At 37.9% G+C, this 18,594-nt stretch overlaps 2 protein-coding genes across 2 annotated transcripts; both read right to left on the minus strand.

Moving 5' to 3' along the window:
* Window positions 1-8,426, minus strand: LOC144649622 (kelch-like protein 25). The gene is made up of 5 exons (XM_078509150.1): window positions 7,903-8,426; window positions 4,542-4,831; window positions 2,532-2,953; window positions 1,627-1,779; window positions 1-543 (listed from the first exon to the last, which is right to left on the minus strand). The coding sequence occupies exons 1-5, from the start codon at window positions 8,275-8,277 to the stop codon at window positions 104-106; spliced, it is 1,680 nt and encodes a 559-aa protein (XP_078365276.1). The 5' UTR covers window positions 8,278-8,426; the 3' UTR covers window positions 1-103.
* Window positions 8,427-10,370: 1,944 nt separating this feature from the next.
* LOC144649598 (glutamate receptor 2-like) lies at window positions 10,371-13,433 on the minus strand. The gene has a single exon (XM_078509122.1). It carries the CDS (start codon window positions 13,377-13,379, stop codon window positions 10,470-10,472), a length of 2,910 nt encoding a protein of 969 aa, XP_078365248.1. The 5' UTR covers window positions 13,380-13,433; the 3' UTR covers window positions 10,371-10,469.
* Between the last annotated feature and the right edge of the window lie 5,161 nt (window positions 13,434-18,594).

Raw genomic sequence — 18,594 nt, forward strand, 5'->3', positions numbered from 1 at the left:
TTTTTAAATTTTCCGACGAGCATCCCCGTCCGTTCCATTTAGGAGTCCCCCCCGGGGAATTAGTTGCATGTCTTATCAAGGGAACAAAAAACTCCATTTTTTCCTACAGCGGCGGATAAAACACGCAGCTTATGCTAAAGTTATTTTCACCCGTTGAGCCAACAGTTTTCCACTCTTTCATTTCCAAATCAAAGCACTCGATGGAACTTACGCTCCTTCCACCGATACAGTAGATCTCGTTACTTTGTGACACGAGTCCAAAATCATTTCTAGATTCTCTCATATTTTCATTGATAAGAGTCCAGACTTTAGCCTTAGGGTCATAGACTTCTACAGTGTCCAGGCTTCGCTCATTATTCCTGCCACCTACTACATACACCAGTCCATCTACTGCGCACGCTCCAAGTAGAAAGCGAGGCATGTTCATCGGTTTCAAAGTGACCCACTTTTCCTGTTTTGTGTCAAAGCGTTCGGTGGATGCTAAAGCTCCTTCAGGGCTGTGACCTCCAATAACGTACAATTTACCGGACAAGAACGCCACACCTAATAATGAAAGTGTAATTGAAGATTATTGGATTTGTTTTGATCCTTCAAGATGAAGAAATGCTTTACTAAACCCTAGCTGTATAGAACGATAGTACAATAACGTTTTGCATATGAACGCGCTATTATAAAAATATCTATTTTTCGGTTATTTTTTATTGATAAACAACACATTACTTTACAAAAAAAAATTAAGCCATCATTACCTAAGAAATAATTTTTACATTTACACTTTATATTTGCAGGGCTTTTTTTACACCGTATGTAGTAACATAATTTATTAGTACCACAGAATAAAATCGCTCAAGGAAAGGCGAAGTAGTTAGAATGGAAGAAAAAAAAAACCAATACGAAAGCGATGTTTAGTAAATAAGTGAATCCTATAAATGATTCGTACATCTTTTGTCAAAAGTAATTACTTTAGATCTTTCTAAGCAATTTAAAATCATAGGAAGATCTAGGAACATTGTGATCTGGGAATGTACAGAGTTTGACATTTTCTGTTAATAGCAAACGTACGTTTTGTTAGACGATCACACAATGCGTGTGACCTTTTAGTAATATTCACTTGATGACTGTTTAAACGTTGGTTTCTTTTGATGAAAGGGAAGTACATGAATTTTATTAACTACCGATAACTTCTGTATGTAGTACGATAACGTGGAAATGAACGTTCTGTTCCGGGCTGAGTAAGAAAGGATAAGGAAATAAGAACATCTCTGTAGTAAATAATAAAAAAGATGGCAAATGTTAAGCTCGGTAATAAATACAATGAAGATGAAGTGTTCAACATGACACGAGCATGGGACAAAGAAAAATCCTGAGTCCCCGACGGGAATCGAACCCATGGCCTCCCAGATACCGGTTGGGCGCTCTACGAGTCTCTCGTAGCTCAGTTGGTTAGAGCGCCCAGCCGGTATCTGGGAAGCCATGGGTTTGATTCCCATCGGAGACTCAGGATTTTTCTTTGTTCCATGCTCGTGTCATGTTGAACACTTCATCTTCATTAGAAACAATTCTTTATTAAAGTTAAACCCCATTGAAGTCTTTAACTCAGGTCCATCGATGTGTTGTATGACTTACCAGGGCATCTCCTGGCGGTATTCATGTCAGGTAGATCCACCCATTCATTTGTCTCCAAATCAAATCTACATGCTCCTTGCCCTCTTTGCCTTCCACCCACCACAAAAATGCAATCTTTTCCTGCACACACGCCAGAATCATGCACATCAGCGCCTACGAGGTAGAACGCGAGCATTCAAAGTTGAAGGAGGGCGTTTTATGTTTTGACAACTTAAACACGAATTTATTAAACAAAATTTGTTTTGCAAACTGTTTTTCTAGACATTTTGTGGTGTCATTACTATTGTCTATTAAAAAAAACAGATAAAATGTAAGCAAGTTGTTTCTACAACAATTCTGTATTTGTACCGACGGTTTGGAGGGAAATAGTGGAGAATATTTAACAATTATTCCACGAGCGCGCGTAAGATATGAGATGGTAGATATAACGATCTCATATCCAACTTGCGCGAGTGGAATAACTGTTTTATTAAAAACGCCCAAAGAATTGCAATATTTCAGCTTCCCAGCTGTTTTCTAATTCGTTGACGCGTATCATGATCAGCTACCATGTTTGTGTCACTGTTATATGAGCTTATATACCATTGCCTGTTAACCAATCAAAACGCAGGAATTGCAATATACCATTGCTAGTTTTTAATAATACAGGTTATATGTCGTTTTTATGTTCGATATTTACACTCTCATCGTCTACAACTCTCAACCAATGAGCGCGCTACAATTCTGCCAGTTATTATAAAAGATGTTCGCGCGAAAAGTCAGATAACCAGATTGTCGGAAAACGCGTTTAGAAAAGAAAAATGTCAGCTGTGCTATGTGGTTCATTTAGCTATACATCAAGTGATCATGGAGACGTCACGAGAAAAGTCCCATAATAAGTATTTTATTTGTGAATTTTTCCTTACCTTCTCCAACTTCAGTCCAACAAAGCTCCAAAACACTAAACTTGTCGACTTTGGTATTTGACACACAGTAAAGATCCTGCCCAACTACAACTGCACAGCGGTTTTCACTCAAACTCTCCACAGGCCCCGTCGGTGAAATCTCGTGACACCGAATGCATGCGCACTGGACTGTGTCAAATCGCTCCACGAGGTTTGTTCTACAGCTGATAACATAAATGACGTCTCGCGGTTTCCTCGCGAAGTCTGATTTGGACGCTCGTACGTTTTCACCAGAAGCAGCTTGTTGATCCAAAGCTTCTCTCACTCGCTCGACGCAAATGTTATATTTGTCGCAGAGATTTGGTATGACTTCTTTTGTGAGGTACTTTGGCGGAATGTGTTCAAAACGGACTTCCTTGAACACACTTTCTGCCTTATTTTCCCTGTCAGAAAAATATTAATTTAAGATTAAATAGAAAAGTGGCTTCATTTTACATGTACTTACTTTAATTTTATTGTGCACAGGGGGAAGAAAGTTGGCACTTTTCTTTGACGGCATAGCGGTGCCTGGAAACGCTGCAAGTCTGTGTCAATCAAGCCGTTGCTAAGAAAGACGTCACCCAAAGTTTTGTTTTTCTCAGAAAGATGTAAATATCAATGACTGCATTCGTGTGAAATGCGAATAGTGCCAGTTTTTGCGTTTGATGTTTTACGCCGCTGAGATGTTTTTTTTTTTTTTTTGCATTTTTAGCCAGATTTCTCACCTGATGTTTCACGTTACTTAGAATGTTTTGGCGGCGTGGAATAACAAGCGAAAAATTTGTCACGGTTGACATTTAACAACCAAAAATTGGTAAATCATTTCACAATCATTGGACTTATTTTTAATTAGTATAATTCGCAAGCATCACTTTTGCCAGACTGGTCACCGTTATCATTGTTTGTTGTTTTGATGTCCGGGAAACTTCAGAGAAGCAAACAAAATGCAAATAGCTATTGTGTTTTGTGCACGGTCAGGACCAAGTCATGCGAACTAAACAATGAACTTTGTTAAGCAATTAACTACGCCCTTAACAACCATTCGAAAGCTACTGCCCACACTCGGTTGCCCGGCACCGCTATGCCGCATTTTTGAGTCATTTAACAAAGGAAGTTTCTCCCCCTGATTGTGCAAAAGCGTTTGTTAACAAACCCTCTTATTCTCAAGACTGACATTCAGCTCAAAATTCCATTACATATTCAATATTGGGCCAATATTGAGCCAATTGGTTTAAAATTTGAACACCAAAAAGACCTTGAAGAAATCTGCACACTGAGAGCATTAAATCAAACTAACTCCTATGAGACTTGCATAATTTTCCACCACTACAAAGCAAATGTTTTTACACTTTTAAGTTCAAAGTAATTTTGAAGAAAACACACATTAAGAACTACACATTAGGATATAGTTCAGGGGCCTGACCAAATATATGCCGAGAATATTCTTGTTCCTTTTGGACGCTTTTTAATCTGTGAGTTCCTCTGTGCTTGTTGGTGTGATCTAGAAAACTCCTCAGGAAAACCCTTTCAAATGGTTTATAATCAGGAGCCATAATCGGTAATGGCTGCTAATATCATATTCATGATTTTGGTTTTCTGGTTCATAGCTAACCATTTAAAAAAGACGTGGCATTCCTGTTGGAGAGAAGGGGTTAACTGTTTTCGAAATAGTTTTTGCAGTTCAATTTTAAGAAAACAACATTTTATTGACCATTTTTTAATTTAAGATCTTATTTCGAATACAGATTTTTTTTAAATTAGTTTTTAATAAGTAGTTTTTTAATTGATAATTCGTTTCTTATATATTTTTGTTTATCGTAGGTTTTTTATTGTGTATCTTAGATTTTTTTTAATACTTGTAAATAGGAGGGACATGAGTTTGTTAGCTTTATAGCTATTAAGTGCTACCCTCTATAAATAAAGACGTTACTTACTTACTTACTATAAGCTTTTTTAATTGAAATTTCACTATCTAGAAAAACAACTCCTTACCGTCCACTTATGTCCTGTCTAAACCACCTGTACACTGCCTCGTACACAGTCTCCTCGCGTTTAACTCGTAGATTCTCGCTCCTGATCACTTCAATAAGGTGTTCAGCAGACATCGCCAGAAAGTCAGGCTCCTTAAGCAGGCTCTTGAAATTCCAGTCCACAAAACGATCGATTTTAGCTTTGAAATCTGTCTGCTTAAGTTTGTGTGCAAGACTTTGAAACCTCAAGCAGTTGGAAGCGTGAAGATTTGAGATGATGAATTCCTGAAGCTCGTCAATAATATATTGTATCTATAAGAAATAGACGCAAGCATGATTTTGAAGATTCATTGTGGTCCAGTTGTGCAATTTGTTGGCAATGATTCTTCTCAAGTACGATTAAACTTATCTCCCGTTTACCACTTTAAAAGAAAATTTTGTATATTGAGAAATAAAAAGATGTTTGTTTTGTTGCAAATTATTTTGTCACTTTTCCTGTAACCTGGTGATAAAAGAGAACAATGGAAACTACTCCTTATCAATTAGACGGCTATGCCAGGAATGTAAAAAAATTTGTCAAATTTTTTGTTATGTTAATAAGCTCTCTGGTAGCTTCAGTTTTTTACGGGTCTGCGGCTCGTCATGTAGAGAAATTGCTCGTAGTCAAAGGATGAATATTTTTTTTGCAATCAATTTTGATTACTTATATCATATTTGAATATGCTTTCTTTCTTACTATGACTTGTTTTTTTTTTTTACTGGATAGTTTTAAGGGTTTTTTTTTTACAAAAATAATAAACAGTGACTGCCATATTGCGTCAGATTTCAACGGGGGTTAGAGCGGTTTTCACTTGATTGTCGAAAGTAAATCGCGTTTGCTTTGGTTTTGCATTACTACGCTTAGTGATTGGCTTAAAAATCTCGCGCCACTTTCCCAGCCAATCACAACTGAAACCAAAACCAATCGTGACCTGCTCGCGCACGTTTTCCCGCGCTTCGTGCCAGCTACATGTATTTGCTTCGAGTTTTGATTGGTTCACTGGATTGTCTGTGTCCTTTGTGATTGGCCAGAGTAATTACTTTGGTTTTGGTTTTACGACACTCAATTGAAAACTGCTCTATACCCGAGGGTCGTATTTTTACAGTTTATAAATACGGATTTAACGGAGTTATCTCGTTCGCGTTTTAAGGAATCCAAAAACGCTCTCATTATCTCATATATATCTATGTTAAAGATGATTTCCAGTCCGTACTGCGCAATCTCCGCCTGCAATGTTTGTGAGTCTCACAAACAGAAGAACGTTTACTAGCAAAAATAAAAATTCCGGGACAAAACTTACCTTTTTCTTCATTATTAACGCCAGATATCCTTGCAAAACAATAATAACGAGTAAAAGAAGCTCGACGGTATTTCAAACGGACGTTTTAGCTCATCGTGAATTCTTGAACGAAACGATCCGTAATGGCGAACTAAAAAACTTCATGTACGCTATCACCGAAGTGTAACGTTTCAACGAATTCAAAACAAAAATGAAAACAAACCCTGAGTCTGCGCAGTACGGACTGGAAATCATCTTTAAACGGTGTTTTGTAAAATTTTTGGGTGCTTTTGGGGATGTTGGGCGAATATAGTATTTTCGCAAAGGATTGGTAAAATTTAGAGGAAAAAAGAAATATTGGAAATTTAGTGTGTTTATAAAATTAGAGTTTTTTAGTTAAAATATGGTGGACGGACACCAGACCGCCCCCTGACAACCTGGAGTGCTCTTGCGTGGGAGTCAACTGTCTGGGGTGTTTGCAATTTTTTTCTTTCTTCAATCCCTTCTTTAAACTTCATAAAAAATTTTCTACAAATTCAGTCAGTAATAAGAGTATGAATACAAATGACAATAACAATAAAAAAGTAAAAAAGACTTCGCACATATGAACTGGTGTCATTTTAGGGACGGACAATTATTTTTTTGGAGGGGGGGATGAAAAATATTGAAAAAAATTGTTTGCAGTGCCTGGAGAGACAAAATAAATTGTTTGCAAACACGATATGTATAACAAAAAATAGTAAGAATTTCGAAAAGAGGTGCATAAACTAAAAAAAAAGTTTGCAGAGGAAAATTTTTCATCCCCCCCCCCCCCCTCCAAGAAAATAATGGTCCGTCCCTTAACAGGAAAACATGGCAAAAACGTTGCAGCTGTCGCCACTTTACTACGAGATTTTGTGGAAATGTCGTAATGGTGAAAAAAAAAATCGAAAAGGAAGAAAGCTGACAGTTTTATACTAACGAAATGGTACAATTATTCTTAGACAACTTAACCACTTCAATTAAGTTGCTCAGAAAGATATAAAAGAAAGCTTTCTAGAGCCTTAGTGTTTGTCTCTAATGGGTTCGATAATTTATTAACCGGAGAAAAAGATTGACATATTTTGCTAAACGTTAATCTTGAGACCTACATGATTTGCATTTTGGTTATAATATATGCTATTACTGCAGTTTTTTTGGTCATTTTTCCCATATTGATCGAAGGTGATCAATTTTTGAATTGTATTTATTACAGTTAGAGCAAAACTTTAATCGTAAGAAGTTTCAATGAATAAGGCTTATTCACACAACACACAGAATTTTCAAACTGAAGACCAATATATCAGTATCCCATGCATGTATGCAAAACTTTTCACCTGTAGGTGACAAATTCTATAAATATTCTTAGAGAGCTAGACATTCAATAGTCTGTTTTCCGGTCTAAATTCCCCACTATAAGGCCATACTCAGGGCTCTATAAGTGTAATAATCGTAAAAATAAAGATTAAGGAAAAGCAACATTCATTCTACCTGTAATTTCTTGATCCTTTGTAAAAAGTATGGAAAAAATTCCTCATCGGATTAAAACTACTTTAGCCCGCTTTAAACGGCTAAGAAAGTGAACGGAGCTTAGAGAATGAATTTTACTTATAAACCCTTAATATTTATTTCGTCTGGCTTCTTCGGTAACAGAAAATTACATTGTACAATTATTTAAACACAAAGTAATAACACAATGTAATTAAAAGCAATTTCCCAAATTTGGTTTCAGTCTGAAACAAAAACCCGTCAAAAGAACGGCACCAAATACATCATGAAACAAATGGCGAGCAATATATTCCATTCTAAAGCAAATATTGAAGCTGAAAAATTGCTATTTTTCTGAATTGCCCTAAAAAGGATTTTCCACGGCTAAATTTTAAGCTTAGTACTAATGTAAAACAAAACAGTCTGTTACTGTTATGTTTCGCTTTAAAATTACAGCTCCGATCATGTGTAATATATTCATGCAAAATTAGAGCTCAAAGTTGTTGCAATTACCGATGCTGAAAAATTGCTTTTAATTTTTAAAAAATTGTATCAAACCTGCAAGAGGGAAGCCAGTGACAGCAAATCTTCACAATCTTCTTGACTGATGGTTAGGTTCCCAGAATAGAAGTAATCTAAAATCGACCTGACTGTGTCGTCTCGAAAATTGCTTGGTAGAATGACTTCTTGCTTATCCGTGTCTGTCGCTTTTTTCGAAAGAAAAATGTTTCGAAAATACGGCGAATTACCCGCGAGAACTAAACGATGGACTGAAAAAGTTACATTGCCTACTCTCAATGTGACATCACAGAGTTCCATATTTGATCTCATATTGTGAAAACGATCGAATATGGCGACAAAATGAGACGAATTTGAGTTATGATTAATCTGTTTACAAGGCGAAAACGGGCTGTTTTGCTTAGAACTTGCCATTTTGCCAGCTTCGGATGAAGATTGAGATATAAATTCGTAAAATTTTGTAGTGCGCCGGATCAAAATTGTGCCTTTATGATAATTCTCAATCCAATTTTGCCGTGAATTGATCAAAATTCACCATAAGACGTCTAATGTTTCTGAGAGGATTGCTTATCTTTACAGCTGCGCGAATTGACGCGTGTTTTAAAAAGAAGTCCTTGATTTATTGATGTGTCATGCGAAAGACCAATCAAATTCAACTGGATCTCCATTTTAGACAACTTCAGTGTAAATAAATCAACTCAAATGAATCAAAGCAGGCTTTGTGTTGTGTGAAGATAAGATAGATATAGTGTAGGTTTGACACTTTGTCTAGCAGGGAAAGCGCATTATTTTGTTTACACGCCAAAAGAGGCGAATGAATCAATTAAGGTTTGGTTTTAGTGGCGGCAGTTGCGAATGTAATTGGCTTAGAGATTAACTTGCTCTTTTTCGACTGTTCAACATCTCATCGAGATTCATTTAGGTTTATTTTTGTTTGAAAACTAATTTTTTTTTCTAACTCTAATCATTTCGACCTGATTAATATACCATGCAGTGTTTTCTGTAGACCGCTTATCGCTCCAACTGTAGATGATCTAAAAACTCATCGAGATGCATTGTAGAATTAATCAAGATTGTTTTGACAGGCTATAGCGCAAGTCATGTCTGCAAAAGCAAACACTAATAAAACTTCGTATTTGTTACCCGTGGCTTCAAAGGCACATTGAACTAAAATTGTCATCAGGGTTTTCAGCTGCTTTCAATATCTATCAATAATTGCTTTTTCAGTGTTTTGTTTCGCAGTTGTTCTGCTGTTCTAGAAAATTAAAAAAAAAGGTTCAAATTGCCTTCAAAACGTGCGCAGTTTCTATTTATTTCTAAAGAACACTATTCTAAAGCTCCGCGGTATTGGCATGAATGACAGGTCTTCCATACAATGACGTCATTTGAATACAATTGACAGAAAGGCTGTCATTTATAGAAGTAATCTCGTGTTCAAGTTTAATTAATTTTGCAGTTTTATGATTTTAGACTAAAAACGGGTGCATTGTCACTTACAGAGGCTAAGTTCACGTTTTCACCTTCAGGGAACTCCTGATCTTCATCGAATCTCCAAAATTATATGAAATTCATTAAAAAGAATTCATTTGTTTTCGCATTTAAATTATATTCTTTATTTCATTATTCATTATTTATTTATTTATTTATTTATTTGTTTGTTTATTTACTTTTTTGATCATTTCATCAAAAATCACCGAAAGCAAGGCGAACACTTTCAAGTTTGATTTGTTTAATTGCCGAAAATCCTCGAACAAATCTGAGTTTTGCATATTAGATTTGACGGAAAACCACAGACTAGCACATAAGATCCCTGAACTATTATTGCAGTTCTGGTATTAAGAAATTACACGATTGTTCTTATACGTACAGGTCTTAAAAAAAGTTAGAGACACGACACGTCTAAAAATGCTGATCTACAAGAAGTTTTTCTTTACTTTTTTGCAACAAATCAGTTGACGAATAGCGTAAGGTCTTTCTTTAATTTCTTTTTTTATTTAGTCGGTTGCTTGAACAATTAAGAGCACGTACTTCGTATTGCTGGTTCACGTAAAGAGCTGATCAATCTGATTTCTTTATATATACAGTATAAGCACCTAAATGATAAAGAGCTCAAAATTCAAGAATCGTAATACTGGGTCACGTACAATAATTCATCAACGTGTGATTTTTTACTTCTTTTTTAATTAGCCGTATAGAGCAGTTTTCAATTGAGTGTTCGTAAAACCAAAACCAAAGTAATTACTCTAGCCATGCAATCACAAAAAACACAGACAATTCAGTGAACCAATAAAAACTAAAAAAAAATACTTAGCCGGCACGAAGGGGGGAAAACCGGGCGGGGGGGAGCACGTTTGTTTTTTTTTTTCTTGTTTGGGAAAAAAAAGGGGGGGGAAAATTTAAAAACAAAAAAAAAAAGGAAGAAAAAAAAAAAAAAAAAAAAAAAAATACACAACACACAAAAGAATAGTTTAACTTAGGTAATAAAGTGCACAAACCTTCAACATGGGTTCTTTTCTAAGCTTTATTACATTTTTCAAATTTGCCACTTACGCGCAATACAATGAAAAATAATAACCGTACTTTGTTTTTCGGCTTGGATTATCTCTTCACGGCTGAAATTCTATTATTTCTTGTTGTTCTTGCTCATCGTCACTTTTAATACTTTCTTCACTTTCATCCTCTAGATCTTCTGTTTTGACCTCCGCCAAGTTCATCTCCGGCGTGACTTTATTCTGTCCTCGTCTTAACCTGAGACCTGTTAAAAATGCCATGAATCGTCCCATCTTGTCTCTTGTCAAGGAACCGATAAACCGTGGCATTTCTGGTACATCGTCCCGGTGTCTCCAATCATGCCACGTATTGCGGCGTCTGGTCATCAGCGAGGTCCAAAGCGTTTTAGGTGCATCCGGATCGTCTTCCTTTGTAGTTAAATATGAAGCTACAATCCATTCAATGAGAAGCACAATGAAGCTGATTCCAACACCAACGCAGACAATTATAAACACACCCGCCATGTCTGCTAATCCCAGCTGAGTGCCGCTATCGATACCAGCATACCGTTCTTTGCAGTCTCCATGAGAATGCAGCCACTTCCGTTCAAGGCTGTCCATGAAGCCCTCATGTCGCAGTTCTAGGATAGCTTGACTCAGCTGTTTAGTGTACGGGGAATTTTTTGGTAATCCAATGCCGTATCCTATCTTACCAAACAAGCTGCCGATGGTTGTGAGAGCGCCGCACTCGACAGTGTGCAGTGTATGTTCCAATACGACGGAGTCCCATATGAACGCAAAGTTGCCTTCTTTTGCCTTATTGATCCCCTCTTGACTGGACTTAACAAGAGTGTGGTGGTACTTCATGTACTGCCACATGGTCACAAAGCTGGGAATGGAAGACATCTCGAAGAAAGCCTGTGGTTGGCTGTTGGTGACAGTGCCGTATGGAATCGACGTTTGTCCCGCCAGATCTTCAATGCTGCTTATTGGAGAAGCAAACCTCCTAATCGTAAGAAACGCAGCTAAGTTTGCGGTGTATGTTGAGACGATGATCAAAATTGCAAACCACCAAACAGCAACGGTGATTCTGCCAGAAGCCGACACTGGGTGCAGGCTGTCCGCGCTTTGCCCAACGTAGTAAACAAGGGATGACCATATTGAATTAGTTAGACGAAGGGTGTGTCTTCGCTTCACATGTTCCCGTGGCACTTTATGATGGGCTATCTGAACGCATCTGCCATAAAACCCATACGGACTGAAGGTGCTGAAGAACCACAGTAGGATACCAATCAGAAACGTAGTCAGCCCTATCATTAGCCACATGTCGAACTGGAATGGTTTGAAGAACGTAAAGTACTCCGCTTCTTCGCTGACAGACTTAATGAGAGCTGTTAGTCCGAGATGCATGAAAGGCTGGGTAAAATCGATAACCTTCTGTCGCTCTGAGCTGATTGTAAACGAAGCGACAGCCATATGTGCCCTTCCTTCGATAATCTCTTTAACCATGCCGTTCCATTCTTTGGTAAATGGATCTTGAGAGCCATAGTTACCGTCTGGCACCAGGTAAACTTCGTAGGAAAATTTCAACTTTTCTCGAAGTTTCTCAAGAAGATCAATGCAGTAACCAATCAGTTTAAATTTGCCTGGTGAAGTAGACGATGTGCGCCTGGTAATAAAAGGCGTTTCTTCAATAGTAACAACAGTTAAAGTTTGATTTTCCATGGAAACTGAGGTGTCAGTGGGGATAGAGGTTTTCCCAGAAGGCCATATTATTTCCTTCTGTTCGTCCATAACCAGTCCGTTAGCGGAATCCCATTTACCTACTTCTTCAAATCCATATGAGCGCAAATTTACAATGTCAAATTTTGCGCCAACCGGAAAACGATTGGTACCGAAGACCCCGTGCTCCATCACTCCAGAAATGTTGACTTTTGCGATATAATCTAACAAGGTGTGTCCAATTTTGCTAAATGCAGTTGAGCCGTCCTCATACATACCAAACTGTAAACCTTCGGTACTTGTCACGTTATAGCCATCTTGTATCATGTTGTGAATTGCCTGCGCCAGGACTAACACTGAGTCAAAAGTATGGCCAACAGTCGCGTCCTTTTCCAGAGGCGCTGCCTCATATCCCTTCTTCTCCCACATGCTTTCGAAGTTTTCGTATTCCGTACCTCCACCGAAAGAATGTCTGATGCCCACAATACCTTGGAGGTACTCCGGTATGGGCTGCCCATTTTCGTAGAGACCATCAAAAGCGAATGCGGCATTGGTAACAAGCCAGACCCATCCATTAACCATTCCAAGATCGCTTGCTTGCCGTAGAATGACGCGAATGTTGCCAGCCATGCAATTTAGAATGACTATTCTGGCACCTCGACTTCTTATGTGGAGGAGCTGCGTGGTGGCGTTCACTCTAGATGCATTTCTAAACTCCTGGAAACTTTCAACCGCCACCAAGGTCCATCCCTTATGAGACGCAATGTCTTTAAACACGACCAAACCGTTTAGCCCGAAATCGCTCCTTGATGTCAACACTGCTATGCGCGTCCAGTTGAAATGTGACACAAAATCTGCCAGGGCACGGTTTTCAATCGCATCGCTGCTGCTCATGCGCACTAAATAGCTGTAAGTCTCGGGAGAGAAGTCAAATGAAGGATCCGTAGCGTAAGGTGCTATCTGAGGAATGTGGAAGCCGACACATAGCGCATGCGTGGCCTTTACCGAAGACGAAGTAATAGGTCCAACTATTGCAACAGCTCCGCTGCGAATCTGCCAGTAGGCTGCATCGATATTGGAGAACGCGTCAGTCCAGTCGGTTTGGTTTATCAAAGGAACGAGGACGGTGTTCGGCAACAATGTTGTATCGTTGTTAACATATTCTAGGCCAAGGTTAAAGGCTGAAAGCTCTTTGGAATTCGGTTCATCGCAGAGTATTCCGCCAACCTTGACGTAGTTAAGACCAGAAGAGCACAAAGGATACCAAAGAAGAGTAAAAAGTAGTAAAATTCGGTGCTTAATCATCGAAAAGCTGTACAGTCCATTACAAGTTCAAACGTCGTGTTCTTTGACGTCAGAAGTGACGTCACAATCACCAATTTACACGCGCGCGTGATGCGCGCGTGCGCTTGTAGATGAACTCGAGAATCAGTTTCAGGAGTTCTTATTTTCTACTTGACTGAAACCGTCTCCTTATATTACAAATAAATGCCATTGGAGTTTTGCGCCGCCCTATTGTGACTAATGCGAGCAGGGTAGTCTCTCTATTTGTCGTAAAATAGAATTTTTGGGGATAATAAGTGAATGATAACCGTCAAGAATATAGCAACTTGCCCGAGCCAAACGAGGATGAGAGTTGATGAGAGTTCAAATCGCTCTGTGGGAAACTCTCATACACTCTCTGTTTACTAATTTTTAATTCCAAATTCTAATTTTAAAATCACAATAATTCCCAATTTTTTATTTCTCAAAAACAATCCTTTTAGAAAAACTCTCTCCTCTCAAACATCCCCCAAATTACCCAAAAACTTGACAAAACACTGAAAACATAGATTTGTGTTTTGAGCATAGAGTTTTTGGATCGCTTGAAACCTGAACGAGATATTCGCATAAATTTTTACCCAAGTTAAACAGTGGATCATTGAAGGGTCGATAAACAGCCTTCAGGTTTACCCCGCCAGATAATAGATTCTGCCAATTTTACGCTGAAACTTTTTTAGTACCAGCAACCTAGGGAATTTTGCCTTTGCTTAAACAAATTATATAAAAACCGATCCAAATATAAAAGTCGTTTCTTAGAAGGATTTTATTAAACTGTTTATCAACGATTTCATAAAAATAAGGATATAAATGAAATGAAAGAAAATAACACTGCTACGCCCACGAAATCTGGCAGCGCATCTCATCTATTTATTTATCTAAATCAGACGAGGAAAATGAAATAATCAGACATTGATCCCAGAGGGTCATGACGCGGGCAACTCTAGTAAACCTGCAAGCGCTTCAATTCTAGAAAACGCAAAATTCACTCTAGAGAGCAAGCAACTTTTCTAATTTTGGTGGCCTTTTGATATTTGAGCAACTTTAGAGCACTTTTGGTATTGTGAAGCAAATTTTTCTGAATTTACTAGCACAATCTATTCATGCCTAACCCCGCCTTAATAGCTCGTTGTTTAATATGAAGATGCCTCTCTCTGTGATGCTTGCTTTGGCCTGCTGACAATTTTCGAAAATACTTCCATTTTTTTTTTTAATAAAAAACTCTGTGTGTTCTCGCGGACACGACCAAAGATTTTCAGCAATGCTATCTTGCACGCGCCGATTGGGCGGGAAAATCTTGTCACGCAATCAACAATAGGTTCTCTTTGCGTACATATGTTCGCAAGACAAACATGACAAAAAATGAAAATTTAAATTATCGTCAATTTAGAGGTTTTCTTTTTTCACGGGTAAGGGGTAGGCTCTGTCCCGATTGTGCATCGTAAAATGCAGGAAAGTTGCTCACTGTGAATGCCAAAAAGTTGCTAAAATAGTGCTCCAAGATTCCTAAAGGTTGACTCGGAAAGTTGCTCCACTGAAATCCAAATGTTGCTTTCAAATAAGCAAATTCCCCAAATTACATGGCCTAATTTCCCTTTGAAGGAAAGATTTTCATGCAATTTAACTCCGCTTCAGAAATATTAAACCACTTTCAGCCCAACTTTGATGTTGAAATCCAAAAATTTCTTTTTGATATCCCCCCCCCCCCACCGACCAACCCCAACAGGACCTTCAAAAAGAACAATCGTAAAGATACCGTTGACGTGCACCCAAAGATTGTTTTTAAGAATGCATCGATCTCAATGGTGTCGGAGGGCGGGGGAGGGGGGGGGGGGGAGCTCCCTCCAGGGAATCTCGGCAAATTGTTATGAATATCGCAGAAAAGTTAAACGAAAAAAGCTCGGAGACGTTCGTATGGACCTTCCCGAACAACAAATCCTCGGCACAACCTTTATGCGGAAATTTTCGGCCTGGAAAATTCAAAAGTTGCTTAGCACGGAAGAAAGTTGCTGGAACGATGAAAAGTTGTCTCCAAAAGTTGCCGAGCACAATCTTTGGGACGAGGCTTAGTAAGGGGTAGTTTTTAGCTTACTTTGCATAAAATGATTATCGCTTACGTTATTTATTGATTTGAACTGGTAACGATGAATTTATATTATTTTGGTGACTATTTCTCTATTTCTATTTCTTTTGAAATTTAGCAATTGGCAAAAAACGTTCATCATTTATTAAGATTATTATAATAATTTGCTCTGTGTGTAAGTAAGTAGCTCGTTGTTGAACATGAAGATGCCTCTTTCCTTTATGTTTGCTTTGGCCTTTTCCCACTTTTCCTTGAAAACAGCCGTGACCAAAGATTCGAAGGAACTGCTTTTAGCAACTAGAATCTCAAATATTGTATTCCCGCGTATTTTTCAAAGCTTGATTAAGCTATGACATAATACCCTAGAGTATTACATAACCCTATCTGCATTATATTCGTCCAATTTAAAATTCAAGCGTTTTTCGCATGTTATATTTCTCATGTAATTTCGTTTTCGGTGTCTACCGTGTAATTTTGGATGTACTGGATTGGATTTCATGCTTCTTGGTATACTTCGCCACAGATTGTAAGTTTCACTGTTTTTCTATCCGTTTGTTTTAGTATTTTTTGTACCGCTAAGGAAAGTGTTCTTTTATTGCAGCTGAATCACACACACAATCACATGATTATATTGCACACGGATTTATGGATTTGTACTATTTGTGTGGTTATTTTTTGCATTCTTAACTGTAAACAATTCGTTCCTTGACTAATGGCAACGTAGCCTTTCGCTACACTGCTTCTCAATAAGCACTTTGCGCGCGCCAATTGCGCGGGAAATTTCCATCACGCAATTTAAAAGAATAGGTCCGATTTGCGTACAAAAGTCCGTAAAATGTCAGGTACAGTAAATGTATTGCATTTTGACTGGATTTGAACTTCTGTAACTCCCTTCAAATTCTTCTGACTAAATATTACTTCCGGCAAAAAGCTTTTCAATTTCAATTTCTTTGGGGAGCAATGAATGCAACTAGGGCTGAGAAATCAAGCTGAGTGATCACATGAACAAGATAACTGATCTAAATTATGACAATCTCACTTCATTTGCCTTTGAATGTTTAATTTTTCCATCGGAATTGCGTCATTGATGGTTCGTGCTCTCAGGCTTCGTAGCGCGCATTCTATTTTTTCACCACCAAAATAAAGTGTGACTTTTGATTCTCTTTAGCATTAAGTAAAGCGGCACGTATTGTGTTATAAATTATTTGAGCAGCGGATGAAATTTGAGAGAAAGATGTACCCGAGCACTTTGTGTTTCTGCTGGACTCAAAAAGATGAAAAATGGATGACGTGACACGAGATGACGTGACGCGAAAAAAAAACGTGTTGCGTGGATGTCGTGTTTCTCAGTGGGCTAAAACATTAAGTAAAACACGTCACATGGTAAGCGTAACTGCATGAAGCCTATAGCTGCTATCAGCAGTGTCACAATCTCACTGCATTTGTCTTGCGTGAATGTTTTCTTGCGTGAATGGGTCATTAATTGCTTGTGCTCTCAGGCTTTGTAGCGCAAGTTCTATTCTTTTTTACCGCCAAAATAAAGTGCCACGATGATGATCTTTGATCCTCTTTCGCACTTAGGAAATTTCTTTTGTAAATAAACAACTTCGTTTGCTGTAAGAGAGAGACCCTGGAAACGAGGTTGGAGAATAATTTATTTTTTGATTGTCAGCACGTTTACCGTTTAATGCATAAATTAATTAATCGCGGTTTGAAATCAAAATGGAGTGAGTGAGTTAATGAGCGAATGAGTGTGCGAGTGAGATCGAAGTAAAAAGTTAAGAGGAATTGCAAACGACAGCTTGTTTCGTTATATTTGGATCACTCAAAACCGCCAGCAATTATGAAATTGTTTTGATGCGCATTGTGCTTGTCGCCAAGCAACGCCAATTAGCAAAGAGAAAATCAAAGCAGTAGCAACCTGTTACCATTTTAGCGACACCACCAAATGAAAGACCATGATTAGATTGGTCATTTGACCAAGTTTAATGCTTTCAGGATGAACAGAAACTAAATTATGGATCTTGAAACATGGTTCAAAATCCATACAAACGTCTCTAATTGTAATAAAAAACTGCAATATCACAGCGAATATTCTAGTTTTTTTATCCACTTTGTTTATTTTTGACCGCTTTAACCGCCAGGATCAGTTTGCCGTCTATATTTTCCTCTCTACTTGTAAGCCAGCGTCCTCCAAAACCAAGAGAGGATCCTCTCTTGCAAAACCAAATAAACTCTATCCATTTTGTGATAGCTGTAAAATCCTACCAAACACCCATTATTTGAAAGAAACTAGGATGAAAATCACTATGATTGCCATAAAAAAGTTAAGAGTTTATATGGTTTTGGGAGGGTCTGAATGGGGTTAACTGACTAGTGACAAAGTGCGAAAAATATTACCGACTACCGACAAAACAAGGAAAAAATTACCGATTAGCGACAAATAAATTCTAACCGACAACCGACATGGTCCGATGTTATACGGACGTTTGTATTCAGAAAGAACAGCGTTTTAAATTTATGTCTAGCTTAGGAAATGTCAAGTTCAGAAGTAACCACACCAATTCAAAATTTAGTCAAAAAAATCTCATAAAGGTGTTTCCAAGCTAAAAAAAAAACATCTAACGGACTTTTTAGGGCCAAAGGAGCAGGCGCATTAATTTGGCATTGGCGGGTTCTCGCTGTAGTTATTTCGCTTGGCGAAAACGCTTGCGGGAAAAATGCGAACATTTGCAATTGTAACGGATGGGCAGTGGCTGCTTGAGCTTCCAAATTTAATATCGGATGGAAGCAGCAGTGAGCTCAACGGTGTGTGGAACGTTCTATTAGAGTTTTCCGATTTAGCGGAAAATTCACTTAAATGGAACACATTTTTCCGCCTATTGAAAATCTTATTAAATTCAATTAGTTAACCCATTAAAAGTTCATTAATCTGCTTGCTTGTTTTTACTCACCACATCGATATTACCGTTATAACGGTAAACAGAAAACTCGAAATCAGGGAATCTTAAATTTTGCGTGATCCACGTTTCATTATAGAGAGCTATTACCAATTCAGTAAAATGTGGTGCATTGCCAATAAAATATGTAAGAATTTTTTTTAAAAAAAATACTTTT

This window comes from Oculina patagonica, chromosome 4 (assembly GCF_052425735.1).
Source record: "Oculina patagonica isolate OP01 chromosome 4, crgOcupat, whole genome shotgun sequence".
NCBI lineage: Eukaryota > Metazoa > Cnidaria > Anthozoa > Scleractinia > Oculinidae > Oculina > Oculina patagonica.

Bases quoted from the DNA above. Each gene is read 5' to 3' on its own strand.
- LOC144649622 (XM_078509150.1), bottom strand. From the start codon at position 8,277: ATGGCAAGTTCTAAGCAAAACAGCCCGTTTTCGCCTTGTAAACAGATT. The intron at 4,832-7,902 runs GTTTGATACAAT...TATTTCTTATAG, and splicing joins CACTGGCTTCCCTCTTGCAG to ATACAATATATTATTGACGA. The intron at 544-1,626 runs GTAAGTCATACA...TTTCATTATTAG, and splicing joins TACCGCCAGGAGATGCCCTG to GTGTGGCGTTCTTGTCCGGT.
- LOC144649598 (XM_078509122.1), bottom strand. From the start codon at position 13,379: ATGATTAAGCACCGAATTTTACTACTTTTTACTCTTCTTTGGTATCCT.